The sequence below is a fragment of the Neodiprion lecontei genome, chromosome 1, assembly GCF_021901455.1.
Source record: "Neodiprion lecontei isolate iyNeoLeco1 chromosome 1, iyNeoLeco1.1, whole genome shotgun sequence".
In the NCBI taxonomy this organism is placed as follows: domain Eukaryota; kingdom Metazoa; phylum Arthropoda; class Insecta; order Hymenoptera; family Diprionidae; genus Neodiprion; species Neodiprion lecontei.
Window position 1 is genome coordinate 13,385,094 of NC_060260.1, and position 21,162 is coordinate 13,406,255.

Sequence of the window (21,162 nt, forward strand, 5' to 3'; positions counted from 1 at the left end):
GAGTAGTTCCTCTCTGGATACGACGGTAAAAATCAATCGAATTTTCATGATACCGTATTTTCTTCCAACATTTTTTTGGTTTCTTACGCTTGTCCCGTAAAAGTATTGGGTAATCAGCTTACATCATGTAGTTAATGTTACGTGACCCATAAATGCGAACAACGTAAGAAAAATGCGGTGTTGACTTCTATACAATATTTTTCGGTCTTAGTCTAACGCTATTTCATGTCAATCTAATACTTCCTGTTGCTAATTTATCATTCTCTGACGTTGAAGTTCTGAATTGATCATGAAAATTGTTCGCCGGTAGTTCATACCGCTCGTTTTAGCCAATTTTAATACCGCCCAATTTTAGAAGGTAGAGTTAAATCGGTCACGCATTTTATTCCGCAGCAAGAAAGTGTCCCCTGCACTGCACGTACGACAAAATTATTAATAAATAATACTTCCACTCGTGCATCACATCTATTATATGGACGCATGATACATAAGTCTGTATCATAAACCGCATTTTATCGTAGAGAAAAGCCCGAAAAAATATCTTCTTAGAATATAAGAACGATATAATATTTTTCACCGTAATCGGTTTATACTTACTGAAAGCGGACTCAAGCTTGTTTGTTTTCGGCGGTTATTTTTCCAATGAGAAAAACTAAGAGATAGCTGGAATCGAGCAATACGCGTATTTAATCGAACGAGAATCTGTCCCTCCATAAAGCTGATACAGTTTACCCCAGAACTCGTGTAAGGGTTTTAATTTTGATGAAAATGAAACTGGTTTCGAAGGCAAGCATTTTTTTTTATATATAATACGTAAAAGTGGCACCTGGTTACATAACATCATACGAATGCTGAAATTGAGCAGGTTCGTCATACCATTCTGTATGATAAACGTATAAATATTAAAATAATACACTCTAGTTAACATAATTAATAGAACTGAGAAATAGAAATAAGATTGCGTATATAGTATAATATATGTCAAGTTGCATATTTAACGATGCCATTTCAATAATTATTTCACTACAAATAATAACAATAAATATAACTTATAACGTGCAGACTGGGACTTCCCTACCAAGGAGCAATATGAAACGGTAGCATTCGCTCCAAATCGTACAGGAATGGAACATACATGTACATAACAGAGTTAAATTATAAGTCATTCAAATGCAACTATGTATTACAGAAATAAAACAGATGCAGTGTTGGAAGTTCTTCTTTACCCGTAACTTGTACTTTAGCTTCCCAAATATTATATTATGCCGGTTACAAGACAATTTCCTGTCTCTCTACCGCATTAGCTACTTCTATCTAGCAATACTGTATTTGTATTATACAGAAATATATTATGACGTTAAGTGATAGTTGGTGAATAATTACAAAATCATTTCAGTCCAATGTGGGCATCGAGATAATCCATAAAGAAAAATTTCCCGTTGTAGCGACAAAATTTCGGTCTATAAAAAAAAAAAAAAAAAATTATCCATTATATCCAGTTCTATATATCACAAAAAGCATAAAATTTGGCAAAATATTTCATTGATTGGATAAATAGAGTTTTGTTTAACGTATAATGATTTCTTAAATACCGTATCTTTGAAAAATTCATTTGATTTCAAGTCATGGATTTTAAGTGATTTTAGAAGATTTTACGAACGATACGAATAGATTCCAAGGTATTACATATTTGCGCAAGACTTGTTTTTTTTTTTTTTTTTTTGCTTTTCGGTACAGAAGTGCGTTGTTCCGGGTCTGAAAGAAGCACGACCGATTCGCCATTTCTATAATCTAAAGGTAAACGAAATGCGAGTAAAAGTGAAAACAAGGCAGCTTTTTTCGAACGTATTAATTTGTCAGCACCACTGCTCTGTGCAAACAGCGTCCCTGACAACCCTCTCTCAATCCTGGCCATAAAACACTTCTGATCTTGACTCCGTTCGGATCCGGCGATCCGTGATGTCTGGCGTGTAGTTCTCGCTGAAAATCGACACCCTGGGCAACGTCGAGTACAAGAGGAGTGGACCTGGCGAGGCAGGCCCAGGCCAAACTGGCGCAAGAATTTGCGTAATCCCTGATCTCCGGGCAGCTCCGAAGACAGGGAAAATCGTAGAGGGTTCTTTCCAGTTGGCTTAAAACCTGATCGGACACTTCAGATAGCCCAGTTCGGGCTCCGAACGTTGCAAGTTGCCTCCTGATGCAATCTTCGAATTCCGAAGACGGAGCCGAGCTTCCGGTTTGCTGGGATTGAGTTCCGTTCAAAACGTGTATCGCCTCAAAACGTCGTGCCGTTTGTATCATTCCCGCCAGACGCCACGAGAGCTGAAAATCGGAGAAAGATAAATGTTTGTTTTAGAATTAAAGGCAAGTATCAATTACTTAGCGGCATGATCGATGCGGCGAAGCGTAACGCGAGATTACTTTAGAGTCGTACAATGTAAGAAAGTGCAACGTCGGAATCGGATCTGATTAACGTAATTGAAGCATGATAACTAAAAAATCACTGCGCTCTTTCACATTAGACTTTGGTTTCTTGTCATTGCACACTTTCACGCAATTTTCATGCGGTCGTTGACTTTGACTTGATTTATTAGGATGAATAGGCCGCGCTCGGCTTCACCAGCTTTAACAGATGCTTATAAATGGATTCCGAGCCACAAATTCATGTAAGACATTGCGTTTCATTTTAACTTTTCATTGCGTATTTACGGTATTTTAATACTTATGTCAAAAATCTGTCACAAATAAATTTTTGGACCGTCGGTACTTCAGGTTTCCTAGTTATGAAGGGAATTTAAAAATATTCGGTTCTCGGTACCTCCTTCACAAATTACTGCGAAGAAATTGCGCTCGTACGGGACAAATAAAACTTTCAAGAACACAAATTCTACAATTTCAATGGAATACTCCTCGATGTTAAAGAAATCCTAATATTTTCGAAGTGCTCTTTCTCGATAGCAGAAAAAGGATGAGAAAATGTTATTCAGCAATGTTATTCCAGTCAATGATATAAGTAGGTATATCGAATATACGAATGAAACAACGTCCCTACTCTGTAATAGAAATGGTTCTGAGCAAATTCGAGTGACACAAGCTTACGAGGTATCAACGATTTGGGCAAAGTTATATAAATAGAAAAAGAATAAACTCTGTTATTTTTTATCCGATATTAGTATACTTGGGCTTGTCTCGCCCGCAAACCAGATCCCCATCTATTATCAGAAAATTATCCCAGAAATTGTACATCATATTACAACATGCCAATGAAATTTTCGATGACCATGTCTGTTGTTATCCATTCTGAAGGCAACAATAATTTATCAATTTTTTAGTTGTTCGTCTTCAACTTGGTCTTGCGACTTTGAATAACCGTCTTCGTAGTAGAGGTCACCCTTGCATTCGTCGTGTCTGCGTCAAGTACGTCTTCTGTCTTTATCATGCAAACCTCTGTGATGCTAATCCTTTCTCTCTCACGCTCGGAAATGCACACTCTAAACCCTCTCACGCGTTCTTGGGTTTCTCTGAAGGGTCTGCTCTGTATCACAAATCTATAGGTCTTTATGGCCTAAAAGCTTTCCCTTACACATCTACTCGTACAGATAGTTTAAAACTATGCCTGATACTACACTTGTGTTATCAAAAATCGCTCAACTTTATTTCTCTAACACAGTAGAGATTTTACTCATTCGTGTTTACTATAATTGGGGCAAATAACATTTTTGCAGATTTTTTAAAAGGTTTTCTTTCCCCACCTTACTTTTCACTCAGATACAATTATGTAAAAACTACTCGTCACTAAAATTCTATCCCTCAAGGTTTCTTTGGACTCGCTTTTGATTGTATAAGACAATTGGATAAGCAGGTGCAATAAAGGATTGCAAAATATAAATTTTTTGCACATCTATACAGAAATGACTTTTGACTTTTGGAATATCTGTATTTTTATTTCCACAGCATTCAACTCCGAGGAAAATTTTACTACTTCAATTCTTATCGATGTCTGTACTTGAAATACGAGGTTTTAAAATTCCACAAGGTTGATAGAATTACATCGCATGTGCATTTCTTAACACTTAAATTTATCAAAGAATCCACGTATACCGTAACTTTTCGACAAGCTCCAATTTCCTATGTAAGTCTTGCGCTTTTAGTTATACCTTCATACGAAGTTTTACAGACCGTGCTTTTGTAATCATCGTATATCGCAAACTTTCCTTGTGAGCTGCGCATTAATTGAGGATCATAAACTATCGCGAGCAGGTGTTAATTCGATAAGAAAAGATTACACAGGTCTGCGATGAAAAAGTTTTCTGATTACTTCTACATGATACCTATAGACTTTGTTGTGCTGATTCAGAATATCAACTACGTTTTTGCGTATCACGTACGTCACGATTTTTTGCTACTCACATATACATGGAGAGATACTTTTCTCAGAATAACTATATTAAAATAAAATTTTTTTACCAGTTTCAAAGGAGTAATCTAGTAAATTTATATTCACTTCGTTGGTACGAAGATGCAGACTTTCAGAATGTCATGACATGCTAAGAAAAAAATGCTTGATACATGCATATATACATAAAAATATTGTGCTAAAAAATGTTAAACAGCTATGAAAACTCAGGGTGTGATATGAGTCTGAAAGTTCACTCTGTATTAGAAGGCGCTAATTTTTGTGTTATTGTAGAATTATAAGGGGGGGGGGGGGATGGTTTCTAATATAATCATGATTTTATTCCTAAATTCTACGTTCTCAAAGACTAAAATTGACGGAAAAAATGATTGCAACGAAAAAAGAATTTTTTTTTCGGTTGAGCTGTATAGTACTTCTTTGATCAACTTTAAATGTTGAAAAAAGTGAAATTTTTCATCTATATATTGCTTTTTCAAGTCACGTATAAAAATGTCGATAAAATAAATAAGTAGAGCCAATTTCGAAACACCACGCTTACTTCTAGGGTCGATGACATCAAATCTTACTAAGATTATTCAAATATGAAGGACAACAAAACCACTGTTGATTAGTGCAATGAAAACTTTATAGGTAGTTTTATTTCATTCAACCAGTAGTTTGCACCTATTTACCATTTAAACACGGTTTCATCTAAATCTGCTGAATGTGACGTTGGTGTATATCATACGAGTGTCGTTTTATATTACATTTAAGACTACTTTCACGAATATTAACAATCCAGTAAAAGAACTTTAAATAAAAAAAAAAAAAAAACGCAGGCCTGTGTTATTCTCCGTGAAATCCAATATCTTAATTAACGTAAAGGCACTTGCCGTGTGTGTAAGATTTTCTCCAAGCTGACAATTTGGATACGAACAATGACGTGAAGTGGCCAATACCCATAAAATCGTACATGTCGATAGTTTGAGAATACGAGTCGCACAAAGTTACGTTAGATTTATTCGCCACCAACATGCTATCGATTTCTTCGTACTGTTTCTGTTTCGTTGCTTTATTTTCCGCTAATTCTTTCGCGTTAAATGTTGATTTCACTACAGCGTATAACTTGAGTTTTGTTCTATTCCCAGGGATTCGCAGACACTTGGGAAATTATTGGAAAAATTTGCGATTGAAAAAAAAGAAACGTACATGAGAATGCAGCGGGCGATAAATTTTTATAAAGTGACTGCGTAATTCGCATATCGCGTGAGGTAATTTATGAAACTTTTCTTACCTGTTTCACCGTTAAAATTAAAACCTGTCGGCATGTAACAATCCAGTTCACGTCTGAGTTTATTTATTTTAGTTTATCGATTTTCATGGCTCCGTGCTGTCAGCTGTCTGCAAACTTGGGTATTTCCCCCTAAGGCTGACACTTGACTGACTTATACGAACCTCACCTTATATATATATATATGTGCAGTATGGATATGAAGCACGCGGTATGGATGATGACAATTGCGCTAAGAGTTCTCAGCTCAATGGTAGATGGAAATTAGTTTGGCTGACTAATTAATCAGTCTTGGAGAGAGGACCAGCTTTGTTGCGTGAATGTTTACAAGAAGAAGGCTGATTGTGAGAAAAAATCTGTGAAAACGAGCCAACACTAATTGTAAATCTCGTGCACGTATCGTGAGAGAAAAAAAACTATATCTTTCGCAAACAAATGATACTATTCGATCTCCTGAAATGGCTCACCTTCAACCGTACCTTATTTGATCTGAAGATACATTTTTTTAAGACTTTAATCTAAGCTAACGTCACGTTTTGGATTTAAAAAAAAAAAATGAGAGCGCAGGCTTCTGACTCTTAATATTGAGTGGATACATACACTGAAAATCTGAATAGTATTCATATTACGACAGAAACTTATTAGGCTGCAGGGTGGGCTATATTTACTTTTCAGACCTCTCCGAATATCATTTGCATCGGCGAAAAGTTAATAAATATGCAAAAGATTCGAAGAGTGTGCAGTAAATGTCTGCAGACACAGAAACATATCTACACCAATAATATTTTTACAATTTAATCTTCTCTACTTCAGATACTTGAAAAAGTACGCGATTGGATTTTGGAAGTAATCTCAATCACTTCATTCCGTCGACATGTTCATTTTGCTGCATAAGAGATCGACGAAATGTGCAACTTGCGGATCAAATTTATAATGATCATGGTTTACTAAGACAGGCTGTTTCCTGAAGGTATAAATTACAACGTATATCTGAACGCATGTAGCCTAGATTAATATCTTATTTTTTATATTTCAATAAAGTCTTTGAAGTCAACTTTGTCACGGTCATCAACGTATTTTCAATCAGCATAAGTGAAAATAATCAATTGACGTACTCCAGATTCTTTTTTAGGAGCCTAACATTGTGTTTGAATTTGAAAATTATAAACCAAGAAGTGAAAAATAGGATTGGACTGACATTCGGATTCCAACGCTTCGTATTATGATTCACTATGATTGACACATTGATACATTGAATAGTTCACGTAAAAACAAAACTTTTATCAATCTTCCATGATATAACGGGTTAAAAAAAAACCATTTCCGAAACGCGTAAATTAAAAAATCTGAAAAAATTCACACAGAGTACCTTGAAGTAGTACTACTACATAACAAATTATGGAACAGATCCGAGAGGGTAAAAAAAAGTGCCTGAGTTGGCGAAGACCGCCTCACATATTAGGGAGGTTTTTTTTAAAACTTTTTCTTTCTCCCTTGCGCACCCTTTGAAAAGTTAGTTTCTAGCTTCAAACGAAGCTTCGCGAAACCGGAACTCGGTAGCAAGATTCTAAAAGGTGCCTCATCCGGTTTGAATTTTTCAAACACTCTATCCGAAATATATCGAAAACTATACAAATTGAACAGCTGTTTTTTGTTTCATTTTGTAGACAGTTGAATGTTTTATAAAAAAGATCGAGCATTACTATATACGCAAATGTTCATCTTGTATTCCATACGAACGTTTAAAGTTGAGCTCATTGAATAAATAAACGAAGATCTTATTACCTTGTAAAATTTTATACCACCCGTGTCCTAAGCTCATACAAATAATGTCACGTACTAGTCACGATATTTTTCAAAGAACATTTGATTATCTACAAAATGAAACCAAGAACAGCTTCCTAACTTCTACAGTTGTCGAGATATTTCATTGTCATGTTCGAGTGTTTGAAAATTCAGACAGAATCAGGCACCCTTTAGAAATTTGCTACCGAATTCCGGTTACACGAGGCTTGGTTTGAGGTTCAGAACTAAGGAAGAATGCGTAAAAAAACGTTAAAAAACCGCCTTAATATATATATATATATGTATGTACATGATTATGGTTCAGGAAGTGAGATTCACTTTGGTTAATCAAAAGTTTGGAGAAAGGAGGGCTGTTGTTGGCAAAGCAACCCGAACTTCTGGTAAATAATTATCTTGAGTTCGAAATACACATTGAAAACGTTTGCAAAAATTGGTGTATTCCGTTCAAAGCCGAGCGTAGTTAGATAATTTGGCAAACTCTTTTTGAATTCCGGAGAATCAAAGCGGTGCTAAATTGCATCGTTATCGCGGGTTATCGAGGCCTTAAACTCAGTTATCTGGATCAGGACGCCTCATTTCGAAGTTTTGAAACTCACGAGTGCCTACGATAAAATTGATCTATATTCAGGATAAAGCTCGGCAAGATGCGTCCCCGTCTACCGACGCCCGGAACTCTACGGGCACAAGAGTTTTCTGAAACCACTTCAAAGGTAGGCAATTCCAGAAATTTAATTCCCACGTCTACCTCAAAATCCAGGGAAAAATTGCGCTCGCATTCAGTACGCAGGTGAAATTTGTCTGATATATATATATATGCGAACGTATGCTAGTCACGAAGGACACGGTTTCATTTAATCCTTACTAAACCGGGAAATCAGGAGGTTTTTGTGTGCTCCAGGAAATAATTGCACGAGGGAGAGATAAAAAGCGAGATGAAAACGTGGCGTTGGTTCTTCAAGGGGGGAAACTCTTACAAGCGACGTTTTTTCAAGATTTTTTTAATAAACATATGGAATAGTTTATCGAATTAACGTAAAGTATATCTCTAAGTACGCGATGTGAGGTATATCGACAAATTTGTTTAAACAAAAATATTCCAAAATGGCAGCGCTACAGCTGCTGGAAGTCAGCAGCTCAGATTTTAGCTGTGCACAGTAGCTCGACGAATTTTCAACCGATTTAGGTAAAACTTTTGAGAAATATTTTCCACTTACCATGACCCATGCTTGCCGTTCGGATTGTATGGAAAAACTAAACAACAAATATTGTTTTTTATCGATAGTTTACACAGAAATGAGTGATGTTTTTTTCAAAATAGCCCAAAATTTTTTATATTTTTTTTTTTCTCTGTTATGCAACGCGTATTAACGTATTATAACAATAAGAATTTGACTTGGTGATTTTGGTTTTGGCTAGATACCGACTTCCAGGAGCTGTAGCGTCGTCATTATAAAATATTTTAGTGTAAAAACATTTGCCATATATTGTGAGATATGCTTTGTATTAATTCGATGTATTATTCCACTTCGTTATAAAAAAAAATCTTGAGAAAATGTACGTTTACAGGAGTTTTCCCTCTCAGGGTGCTTTGTGGCAACGAATGTGGAAGGTATTATACCATGCGGTCTACACGCGCATATAACCTGGGCGGTAAACTCTTGAAATCCCAGAGACTTCCTCTACCTTGAGGTAACTTAATTTCGCGTCTTTTGCTAGAGTTTTCTAATGGACGAAAGACACTGGGGAGCCTGACTGGAAGAACCGGAAGAACAGGGAAGGCAAGAAAAGAATAGGAGTCTGTTTACATGGTCGTAAACTTATACAGGGTGTCCTATTTTATCTATTGCAAAAAATTGTAGCTTTTGAAGAAGAATGTTTCATTGTCAGATGAAGGTATTAGGGTTTTAAAGGTACTACGAACAATTTTCTTAGAAATTATAGTAGGGAGAAGTTGAGGTCATCGTTGGTTTGTGCACAGGTCATTTGTTATCTTGATTGAATACGCTTATAGCTGACCTTGAGATATATTCGGAGGGATAAAAATGCGATTAGCTTCAAAAACTCAGAAGTTATGGCAATTTTAAATTCAAAGAGGATTCATGGTAGAGTTTTCACTTTACGTATGGTTTATTGGACAAACGTTGTCAAAGATATGATCATTGTTGTTAATTCATACCAAACTTATAATCCATAACACAAGATTTTGGAAAAATTTTATGATTTAAAACCTAAAATCAACCGAAATTTGTATACTGACGTTTAGTGGCTCTCCTTTTTCATCAATGTTTCTAAGGGCTAAGGTGAGTCTGCCACTAAGCAGTAGGTACTTATTTGATGAACCAGATAATTTGAAATATGGCATAAATGAAATTTGATTCTCACCGTACAGGCGTTTAATGCAGGAAACTGAAGATTTCACATTATTTGGTATAGAGACAAACATCTCGCTTCTTCCTTCTCCCCACCGGTAAATGAGGTTTATATTTAAGACCTCTTCAAAGTCAGAAGTGCCTAAATATCCAAGTCTTTAAAGCTATTCGCGCAAAACTTGTTCGTTATATTTCTCTCAAAAGCAAGATATGATTTCGTTTTACAAAAATGTTGGGTTTCTTACAAAGAAGCCTGAAGTCATCTCAATCTCTTCTTACCGCGTTCATTCGGAAAGTTGTTAAAAGCATTACCTTATGCCCCCCTTTGAACTCTCAAACTTTTATTGAAAACATTTTTCTATAAAGCCCATGTATTCTTGCCGAAAAATTTGTGCATTTAAATTAACGCTTTAAAGCATGCATTTTTCCTTGCAGTCAAATTCCTTGAAACTGGGTATATAAGGGTTCTCGAGGTCGCTGATTTGAAAAAAGTGTCAGATGGTTGGATCTAATATGAGCGAATATGATCAATTTTTATATTCTCGGTCCACCATATCGGATTCGCCACCTTAAATTTTGAAATTCTGACGTCAGATTGGTTTTCAGCGACCCCAAAAACCTCCGAGTAACAAATTTCAAGCGAATCGGATCAACTTTTATATTTTCAATCAGACATATTGGATCCGCCATCTTGAATTTTGAAATTTTTACCCCGGATTCGTTCTTAGCGACCCCAAAAATCCGAAATCACCGAGTTCCAATTTTCTATTCCCCATCACCTTCCCGCAATTACATTTATTCTGTAAAAACAGGCATTTCCAACACTTTGTTTATTTAGAGTGCTCACTATATTCGCGGAATTATTATAACCCCCCTTAAAACATCACCATTAGCATACATCTTAGATGCCCAATTCTAGAAAAAAATTACAGCAAAATCTCAAAAATTGAATATCAATCTTGAATAAACGATTCCAAAAATGTGTCTCACATATGAAGCGCTGTACCGCGATGGGTTAAAACGGGACACCCTGTATGTAGCTTTCACGGATGGCAACCATGTTGGCGTGCATATATGTATGGGTATCGGTAAACTGTTCCCACGTGAGCCGCCCTTACTTTCTTCCTGCTGTGGACGTCTTTGTTTGAGGTTATGTTTGTCTTTAAATGCGGAGACTGCAGCCCAGAGGGATGATTTATCTCCTGCCGGCTGCCCACAAGTGCACGGAATTCAACGCACAACCACCTCTCGGTGGCGTTGTAACTACTGTACTGTAAACGATGTCGACGTCGAGTCACATCTTCGTTCTTACAATTATTACACTGTGTCGGCGTCTTGGCACCCAGTCTCTCCAGTGTTACCTTGAACTGCTTTAATTTGACCTGCTGAATAACGCTCCCGTGACGAGCGAATTATACGCGTTGGCAAAACTTGACGCCTTGACATTCCGAGAGAATTGTTAGTTTGTGTTTCGTAACAGGTAAGAATCTTTGCGAGAAATTGTTCCACGATTTAATTTTCTCGACCTTTTGTACGTTCTTAACTATTGTGGATTGGTATAAATTGGGTCAACGTAACGCATCTTTGCTTGTTTAATAATTTCGCATAATATCGACACCAGGGTGGTCCTTACTTAAGGTGCTGACGAATTTTTTCGGGGCTGTCTCGCGAATGAATTTCAAATAGTTCAAAAACAATCTTGTAATATTTTCAAATTTTTACCTCCAATTCCCCGTTTAAAATACACTTGTTTCGGACACATTCTCAGGATATATTTTATTGCAAGAGTAACAATGTTCAATCAAATCTGTAACTGCGAGGTTTTAGTGGGCATTGGTGTTGCTATCTGATAAAAAACTCACGTCATCGAACCAGGTAATCTATAGGAATTCGAAAATCGAAGGTGTCACAATTTGATAAAAAAAAAAAAAAGAAAACAATTGTTTACTACGCTAAAGTAACATGTTCACATTTGCTTACTTTATCCTAAACATTAGTGATTAATCTGACTTTGATCGGGCAGCCTAAGAACTCGGACCTCGTGAAACATCATGAAATTAAATTTTTTTTGTACGATTTTGTTATTTATGTTACTTATAATTGAAGAAGAACCCCGTATATCCCGGAGACATCGTCGGGAAAAAATTCATCACATACGCAGACACAACTTTTCATTTGCAGGGTGGTCACAGCAAAAAAACTTTTTTAATCAAAATAATGTAACATAAATAATCCCTATATTTGTAAAATGAAATAAGCCTTTAGATTTTTGGTTTTCATTTTTAAAACTCAATCCTTTCAATATTCATTTAACCAAAAGAATCATGTTAAACTAACGAAACGTGCGTTTTCAATGAAAAACGAAACTCTTTCGTATCATTCTGTATGATTGAATGGAAAGCAATGATCTTTGCCGCTAATAACTTTTTTGTATTCTCTTTTTCCTAAAATCAAAGAGAAAGATTTCTACTCACCACGACAACGGAATACAGAATCTTTGCTTTCAAGTCTGGGGCATCCTTGAGGGGTTCAAGGGCGTCCAGAGCATCGAGGGTGTGAAGCTGAGCCTGAGCATAGAGGGATCCGTAGCGCTCGACCAGTTGGCTGACTGTCATGTCCGCGGGGAACGGAAGGCCTTGATAACTGCAATCGCCTCCACTGGGATCCCCCGGCTCCGGAGTCGGACTTCCGCTTTCGTCGGTGTGGTACCCGGCACTGCTGGACTCCTCCTCGTAGTCGTCCAGGGTGTTTTCCTGGACGATAGGAGAGGCCTGCACCTCTCTCGGTATTTCCTCACTCATCAGCTGAAGGGCAAGACCGCAGCCTCGCGCGCACTGAAGAAGCCGCGCCGCAAGCGGAGGATTCTTCGTATTGGTCCTGAAATTTGACTTCCGCAACGCGGTCCATTGCCTCAGAGCTTCCTTGTCGTATTCGACCCTGTGCTTCAGTTCTCGCAATAGATTTTCCAGGGCTGGGCTCGTCGCCTTCTCAAGTGTGTTTAACAGGCCCTGATTGTTTATCAGGCGTTGCTGGATCTCGCTGTACTTCAGCGACAGCTGCCTCTGGTGAGACGCTGCCTGAACTCCTTGGCCTCCTGGTGTCAAAGTTTCGAGGAGAATGATCAAAAGAAGCCACATGAATGAAACTAGTAATTGGGAATTGGAACCGTTTGTTATAAGGAAAGTATCCCAGGTCGATCTCTCCGATTTGATTTCTTTTGTAATGTGTTACAGTAGACTAAAACTAAGTGACAGGTATTTTTTTTTTTTTTCATCTGCCATTAAACAATTTAAGAGGGTGAAACCACCGTTATAATCCCTTAAAGTGTTTAATGGCACATAAAAAAAAAAAAAAAACGTGTCGCTTAGTTTTTAGTCTCCTATAACATATTACAAAAGAAATCAAATTGGAGAGATTGACCTGGGATACCTTCCTTGTTAGTCAAGAGCCGTTGTTATTTTGTATTAACCTTGCGGAAGTTTTCAAAATAATTAACTTTTTCATCAATGCAGCTGTACACCTTTGCTGATAGATGATGAAAGTATCAGTTTTATCATGTCAAACAGTTACGCTTGCTATCGTTATCGGATTTCTTATGAGGAAAATATTAGCTCATTATTTTTTTTTTAACGTTCGTATTTTACTCTCACACAATATTAAATAAGACAGCCAGTTCAATTTTGGACACTTAGTTCCAAACATTTCCAGTACAGAAGTATGCAATATTGATTGAAATAGGATCACTCGTTCTTGTTTCAAATCAGAACGAGCCCTCGCACGCTACATTTTTTCATTTTTTACTAGAATAGATGAATAATATTTCATGATAAATTATTTCCTCATATCAGGCGATCTGACATTATCGGGGCTAACAAAATTTCACTACAAAATTTTCATCGAACCCATGTCAAGGCAGTTTTTTTGTAACAGAAATTAAGTTACTTTAGAGAAATTCCCAATATTAGTTTTTTAAAATTTGCATCGCTATGAAGAGAAAATATAAAAAAATACATGCGCTAGACAATCGAACAAGGAACAAAAAAGTTTCGCAAAAAAAGAAATACTAATCACAATTGTAATTTGTAATTAGAAAAATTCAAATTACAAATTACGAATCTAATTCGTATTTTTTTTTAAACTAATTTTAAATTATCAACCCAATTAGAAATTTGATGTAATTATATAGTTACACAAAGTATTTAGTAGTGCCCAATACTGCTCCTAATCTATTCCTGCTGTGTCCTCGGTTAATTTACATATGACGACGTTCTTCGGGTTAATTTACTCGACTCAACTCCCTTTATTACCCATATTATTTTTTATACTTAATTCTGGGACACCCTGTCCGTATAAAAAAGCACAATCTGAATTTTTGGCCTTAAAATTCAAGATTTCTCTGATACTGACCTATACGATAATCCATTTTTTCTAAATTCCTGTTCCGGAGAAACCTTGAGCATTTACGTTTTATTTGATAATAATATTTTTTAAAGTAAATCTACGCGTGACAAATTCAAATGTAAGAATCCTTTTTTCATATTCGGTCAATAATAGACCCTCAAAGTATTATCTTGAAATAGAGTTGAATATTCTACCGGACATTCAAAGAGGGGATAGTTTTTGATATTTCAAAGAATTCCGAAGCGTCTGTAACTTGATTGTACCGGCCATCGAGTACAATTCGAATATCGCTTTAGGCGAAGAAACAAATTTATAGGCCACACTGGAACGACTTCGGAGTCGTGTTTATCTCAAGTCGGGCGGTTAAGGTAAAACCCATTTGAGGTGATTCCGCTGAATTCGTGATTAGTTTACTTTCCGGGTGAATCGGTTGATTCGTTCCTCACCTTTATTGGTTCCGGTGTGCTTCTGGAAGTTTTCTATCTTGTGCAAAGCGAGTTTATATGCCTCGGATCGGGCCTCGAGCTCCTCTTTCAGCGCAACCGGAAGCGAGACGAGGTTCTGAGCGTTCGTATAATCGAGGCCGTTCCCCAGCTGGCTTGAGGGTACCAACCCATGTTTTCCCAGGCCCTCGACAGCCCGCTCAAGGGCTCGCTTCCTCGTTGCCAAAACAGCCTTGGATCCAGGAGCTACCTTGGAGAGCGCAGCCAGGAGCTTTGTCCAAATCCTAACGTGGAAGTGATCCTGGGATGTGGATATAAGGTAGACTATTTTCCACAGGGCCGGTTCAACCCTGATGACCTTGAGTTCGTCGCAGCTGAGCTCGGCCAGTCTGGAATAGAGGGTCTCGAGGAGGGCGAGGCTGTGCGGGAGTGCGTCGACCAGGAGATCAACGGGTATGTCAGGAAGAGCGGCCTTCAGGGTGTAGACCGGTATCCGGGACAGGAAACTGGCCGCTTCCCGATACTGCCGGCCTTCGTAGAGCTTGAGAAGCCGGCGCAGTGCCATCCGCGGATTCGACGCCTCATCTTCCAGAGAACCGAATGGGCCCACTTGAAACTGGGCCCCGGACCAGACCAGCCGCTGGATTGGGTTTCTGGGCCTTTCCGGCCGTATCCTTTCGCAGGAATTTAGCCCTGCCAACGGCAACGTCCGCTTGCTCATTTTCGATGCCTCAATCTCGCGCATGCGGGCCGCTTTACTTACTTCAATCGGACTCCCATCCGGTCCACCGGCTGAATGCCACGGGCGTCGGCCCACTTCACACACGCGTATAATATGTATCACGCCCGGCACAGAATCACATCACCGATTCAAAGAGCCGCACTTTCTACTCCGCCTTTCGTCGTTAGCGCGTCTGTCTGTTTACTGTCGCTTCTTCCTGGGGAACATTTCGTTAAAGTATTCTGTAAACGTATCTTTATATAACGCGAGCATCTTTTACGCATTTTTCCGTGCACAAATTACCTGTTTCTATGAAGGTCGAGTGAGTCTGCGAATGCGCATGCGCGGAGTACTGAAAAGACAGCTTTTAAGTTCTAGGAGTTAAAAGTGGCCTTTTCGGTACTCCGCACATGCGCTGTTGCAAACAAATATGACATTACGCGACCCTAACCTCAATTTCGTGCTTCGTGAAAAAACGCGTGACGCACTTTAGTTTTACAGAGAATCGTGTGCAACAAGGACGTAACGGTCTTTTTGCCTCTCGTATTTGCAACATTCGTCTTCGGCTCACCTACGATCGATATTGCAAACTTAAGCTTGGGGCCTGAAAAGACCAAGTTTGTCTCCTCGTTACAAAATATACTCTTGTATACTCAACCCCGCATCGGCAAGGTAGGTCTTCTAGGGTAAGGTGCTTTTCTATGTTTGGAGGGACAGCAACTCAAATAAAAAAATTTTCTTGGATAAGATTGTAAGTAACAAAACAAAGTACTAGAAAATATCCTATGGATCGAAAAGAGTGCGAGTAAATTTATTCAGATATCGCCTCGAGAAAAAAAAACAAAAAAATTATAGACCTAAGGATCCACCTTGTCGACGACGTTAATGAAATCCACCTTACCGACTGGGGGTTAACGGGGAATCGGCCTAACCGTCTAAATCAGAAGTCAGAAATAGGGGAAGAACCGTTTGAAAATCTCCAGCAATGTTATTTGCGCCAATGATTGCGAATGCGAATGAAACAAAGCCACTGTGCTAGGTGGCAGACATAAATCTGAGAAAAATCAAACGACATAAGCTAAGACAGTAACAGTTTCAGAAAAGGTTTCATCATCAGAAAGGTAAAAATGATTACTTCCTGATATTTATTAAACAATTCTAATAGTTTCACGCTTATTTTGCTCGCTGACCACAAAGTCATTTTCATCCACTCTGAAGATGAACATTTGTAACATTTTTTTCAGGCTATTTCTGGGTAATTATTGAGATCTTTGTAGCGAATAAAATAAGTCCACAAACGTTATAATTAAATAAAAAATACTAGAGTTCAATCGTTTCAACGTTTTGATTATAAAGCATTTCCTCAAATTTCTAATATTTTATACAGTGTCACAATTCACCGAAATTCATCTCTATCATACGTGTAGTGGGGACTAGGGGTGTGATTTGGATTTGCAAATTTCTTCAGTGGCTTCTTCTCTTTTCTGAACTTTTGGCTCAGACGGTCCGACCAATTTGAATCCGTAATTTTGTACCGGATAACGGAGCTGGAGGGCGTAGACAAGCGAATGAGGAGAAATCGAATAAACCGAGCTTTACGGAGATTGTCATTCATATCTAGATTATAACATCTTCCTATGAAAATATGACTCTAGGCTGTTTCACTCACATTTATGTGTGTGTGCATACCTGTATTATACGATAGCGTACTTGCTTTGCTGATTGCTACAGAGATATATATATATACAGTCGATTGAATGATGAGATATAGTATAATCCGTGTATATGGGTCATACCACATGAATTGTGACACACTTTTCTACCTATACGTCGATTCACGTCATGGATTGTTTGGTAATTTGATCGGTAGGTGATTAGATTTTATTTTTTGGAATTTATGAGTTCTTTTGCTGAAACTTGAAACACCGCTGAAACCGATTCTTATAATTTGCTAAACACTCGCGAAGGATTCATCACGTTGAACGATAAAAAAAACGCCGTTTTTGTATTTAGAATTCTGCCCGATTTGACTAACATTCCTCAATTTCGCAAGGAAGGAGCTTTTTGTTTTATGTCATTTTAATTGTTAATTTCAAACTTCTTGGGTTTCGTTATTGAAAAATACTTGAATCGATCACATATGCCAAGGCTGAGAGAATGCGGACGAAAACCATAGATGTTCAATTATATCCAGCGCGTCAGTGAGAATTGGCATTGGTTCTCCTCAAAAATTAATTATTATCAAAGTTTTCACTGCGTGTTGAAAATCATTTTCGAATATTTGAGGGGGCTGATTAGTCGCGACGGGATTTAACGGTGAAAAAACTTGGTTTAATTATCGTAATAGCAGCTAATAACATCTGGAGCGTGGAAACGGATCTCCATTCTCGTTATCTGGAGGTCTAATTAGACAAATGAACATTATACCTATGTGTGATACTTGAATATTTATGACCGTATTGAATTTCGAACGTTTAGTTTCCAGCGAGTTTGAGCTTCAATGTTTTCAACTCTATCTATACTCATGTGTACGAAATTGCAAATGCAATATTTCATGGCTATCGTTGACTGATTGAAAACTACTGCAGTATATAAGATAGAGTCAAAGCGCCTCGCATGAGAACCGCTTTCATTTAAAAATAAAATTGCATTACAATTCAAAGTGACGATTAGGGAACAAGAACTCAATATTCGCGTCTAACATTCGGCATATCAAAGAAATTCCATCCATAAGGACTCGACTCGGAGTGAATCATATTTACGATCAACTGACAAATAAAGTATAAGATTTTGTCTCAAGTGTGTCACAAGAATGGTTTGTCTTAGAAAATCAAAAATTTCAGCTCACCGAACGGCTTAAAACTTTTGACTCGACTGGCCTACAGATGAAAAACAATCGGTGTATGATCCAAGGAACCATAGAAAACCGAATAATTTTCTTTAAGTCGGTTTTTCGAATCCCCTGAATCTGAAACTAGGTTTACTCACAGCTGAAGTTTATCTGGGAATTTGCTCCTCGTTTTTATGCCGGATCAAAAGAAGAAAAAAACGGAGAATCAAAGGAACGAAGATTGTCAAAGTCCAGGCTTGCTGCAGACCTATACCGATTAATGAATGCGTAAATCTGTGTATCTGGTATAAACGTCAGTATGAATTTAGAAACAACGTCCGTTACTTCGATTCGGATGGCAGGAAATGGTTCAAAGCAACGGTTCTGTATTGAAATCACGTCCGTTCACGCGTGCAGTCGTAACTTTACGCTGAATTACAATACGCGTTGCATCTTTTGGCATTTCACACAGCTGTGTTCTGATCGGCTTGTGAATCTTATTACCAGCAGTATATGCAAATGTTACGTTATACATCCTACGGAAGTAACCGACACCTGCATACATTGTACACAAGTATTAATCTCCCATATCTCAATCTAATTTTAAAGAAATTACTAATTGATCACCGCGATCTCGAAATCTTGGTTTTAATTTTAAATTGCGATTAGAAAGAAAAGTTTACACCTGACGGATAAAACTGAAGTTTCTCAGATTAATAATAGAGCTCGCTTAAGGTTATTTACCTAACCAATAAAAATAAAAATACAACTAACTTATGACTAACGCACTGGCGAGAAAAAATATGTATAAAAATAGTAACAATGTACGTGCAATATACGATCGAGTGTGCAATAATAGATGCTGCTTATTCGGAGAAAATGGATTTTTGTTAGGATAAAATCATTCGACGATCGTACTTTTTTCATTTTATTTCGTTTCTAAAGACCGCAATAAAATTTCTTTAACCAGTAATTGTTATTCGGGAGCATTTTTGTTTGAGGATCCTGCAATATCTTCGATAATTGACTAGAAAATGATACTGGCCCGAGTTTTTTTCTTTACTTTTTTATATGAATTGTGCACGAAAATATGTATCTTCAAATTCTACGCTGGGCTAATTTGCAAATGTACTTTTGCAATGTTTAATTTTCATACCACACCAAAGACCTTGTAATACATAATGCAAGTGTATAAAAGTTGAAGTAGATGAACCACTTGTGAAAAAGTACGTCGTGCAACGCACTATTATTTATTATTTTAAGTTATTCACTGAGTGTAATACGAGGTGGGGAGAAAGACAGCTTATTTATCGATTATCGTAACGAAGATAAATAGAACTGTATAAGGTACCCGTTTTTCTTGTATCAAATTATGTGTAAATAATTTTTACATTTTCAAGGCGCGAACTCGTTACTGGAATACAGATTATCGGAAATCAATGAAGATTGCATCAAATACAGAAATCGAATGTTATTTTTTGACGCATACACCTATACATACGTATACTACGGAACGGATAATAAATTCGTTCGGACATAATTTAACCTTGTGAAATATTTTAATCGCTTAACGGTACGTCTCGATGATTGGAATTTGTGTAAATGCAAATATATTCCAGTTTGCGTACACAGTTATAACGTGTACAATCAGCGAATCTTACCAGCTGATACTTTTTCTTTCAATCGGTATAACGAACTATCACAACACCATTTATAACAGAGTAACAATATTGAATTACACGCAACCGCAGTTTCAGAACCACATTCACGTATTCTTTTTTCATCAGGTACCGTAATTACCGAGAACCCGTCTCTTGTCTAATCAACGCTCGGTTCGCGCAAATGGAATGCTACTAATCGCACGACTTCCCGGATAGATCACTCGCACATTTCACAAATCACAATTTTATTTCCAGTTCCGTACCGCGATGCGACCGGTGAATTAGACGCGGCGACGCCGGCGACAAACTCTCGACACTGTATTTCGACATCTCGGAACCAAAGCAGCGAATGTGGGTCCGAAATCGCGCGCTTCGGGGTCTATAGACTCTCCCGAGAGTCGGCTGGAAGTGGTCCACGGGCCCAGGCGAGACGGCGAGGCGAGGAGAGACCCAACGACGTGTGCGTTATACGCGGAGGATTGGGCCCGATGAAGATGCGGTGGCGACCTACTGTCCTGCATACCGTGGTAACAACCTGTCCGGGCCCGAACACGTTTTAGCGTAGGTAAATAAGACCCCAGATCTTCGATGCCCTCCGTATCCCTGCCCCAATGTCCTTCCGGGCACATGGCTCGTTGAATTCGACCCGAATCCGCGGAGCTGATTTTCTCAATCTTAGTGTGTTCGTTATACCTAGAGTTAGAGGCGCGAGTCGGGCTGCAGCTGGAATTGAGTGGAAGATGAAATGTTGAAAATAAAAGTGAACGCGATCTTGATATTCATTTGATGCAAAGCTTATCCTGCCGAGGGAGAATTTCGTCTAACTTTTTGTTGGATGTTAGGCGTTTGGAGATAATTTTAATGAGATATAATACATTAGACCTGTCCTTAAGAAGGGCAAAATCGAATTTTAATGGTCTTACCCCTCAAATTGGTTCGAAATAATTTAAAAAAAATTTCCGAATTTTTAAAAAATTTTACCTCCATATTTACCCACGCCTAGGAAGCCTTACTTTTTCCCATTAGAAAAGCATTGGTTTTTCGGGATTTTGAATCGTTTTTTACCGCCGCCGTAATTATCAGCTAAAAAATCGCAAATTCTCAGAAAATGTTGACAGTTATGTTACCTTATTGTCCAATTTTTTGGAATTCGATACAAGCATTTTTGGGCTAGATTGTGCAAGCCTTCCCTCACGTGTAAGATTCTCATCGGCCCGGGGGGGGGGTTCGCAAGGGGGTATGAT

General features: G+C 37.9%; 1 protein-coding gene across 4 annotated transcripts; it reads right to left on the reverse strand.

Moving 5' to 3' along the window:
* Positions 1 to 1,686: 1,686 nt before the first annotated feature.
* On the reverse strand, positions 1,687 to 20,355 carry LOC107217741. Of its 4 annotated transcripts, none has more exons than XM_015655382.2 (4): positions 19,919 to 20,355; positions 14,710 to 15,640; positions 12,337 to 12,956; positions 1,687 to 2,322 (listed from the first exon to the last, which is right to left on the reverse strand). In XM_015655382.2, exons 2-4 carry the CDS (start codon positions 15,449 to 15,451, stop codon positions 1,849 to 1,851), a joined length of 1,836 nt encoding a protein of 611 aa, XP_015510868.2. In that variant the 5' UTR covers positions 15,452 to 15,640; positions 19,919 to 20,355; the 3' UTR covers positions 1,687 to 1,848. The 4 variants fall into 4 exon arrangements, with proteins under 4 accessions (XP_015510868.2, XP_046596674.1, XP_046596678.1 ...); XM_046740718.1 differs by having other exon boundaries at positions 14,710 to 15,644; XM_046740722.1 differs by having other exon boundaries at positions 14,710 to 15,669.
* Between the last annotated feature and the right edge of the window lie 807 nt (positions 20,356 to 21,162).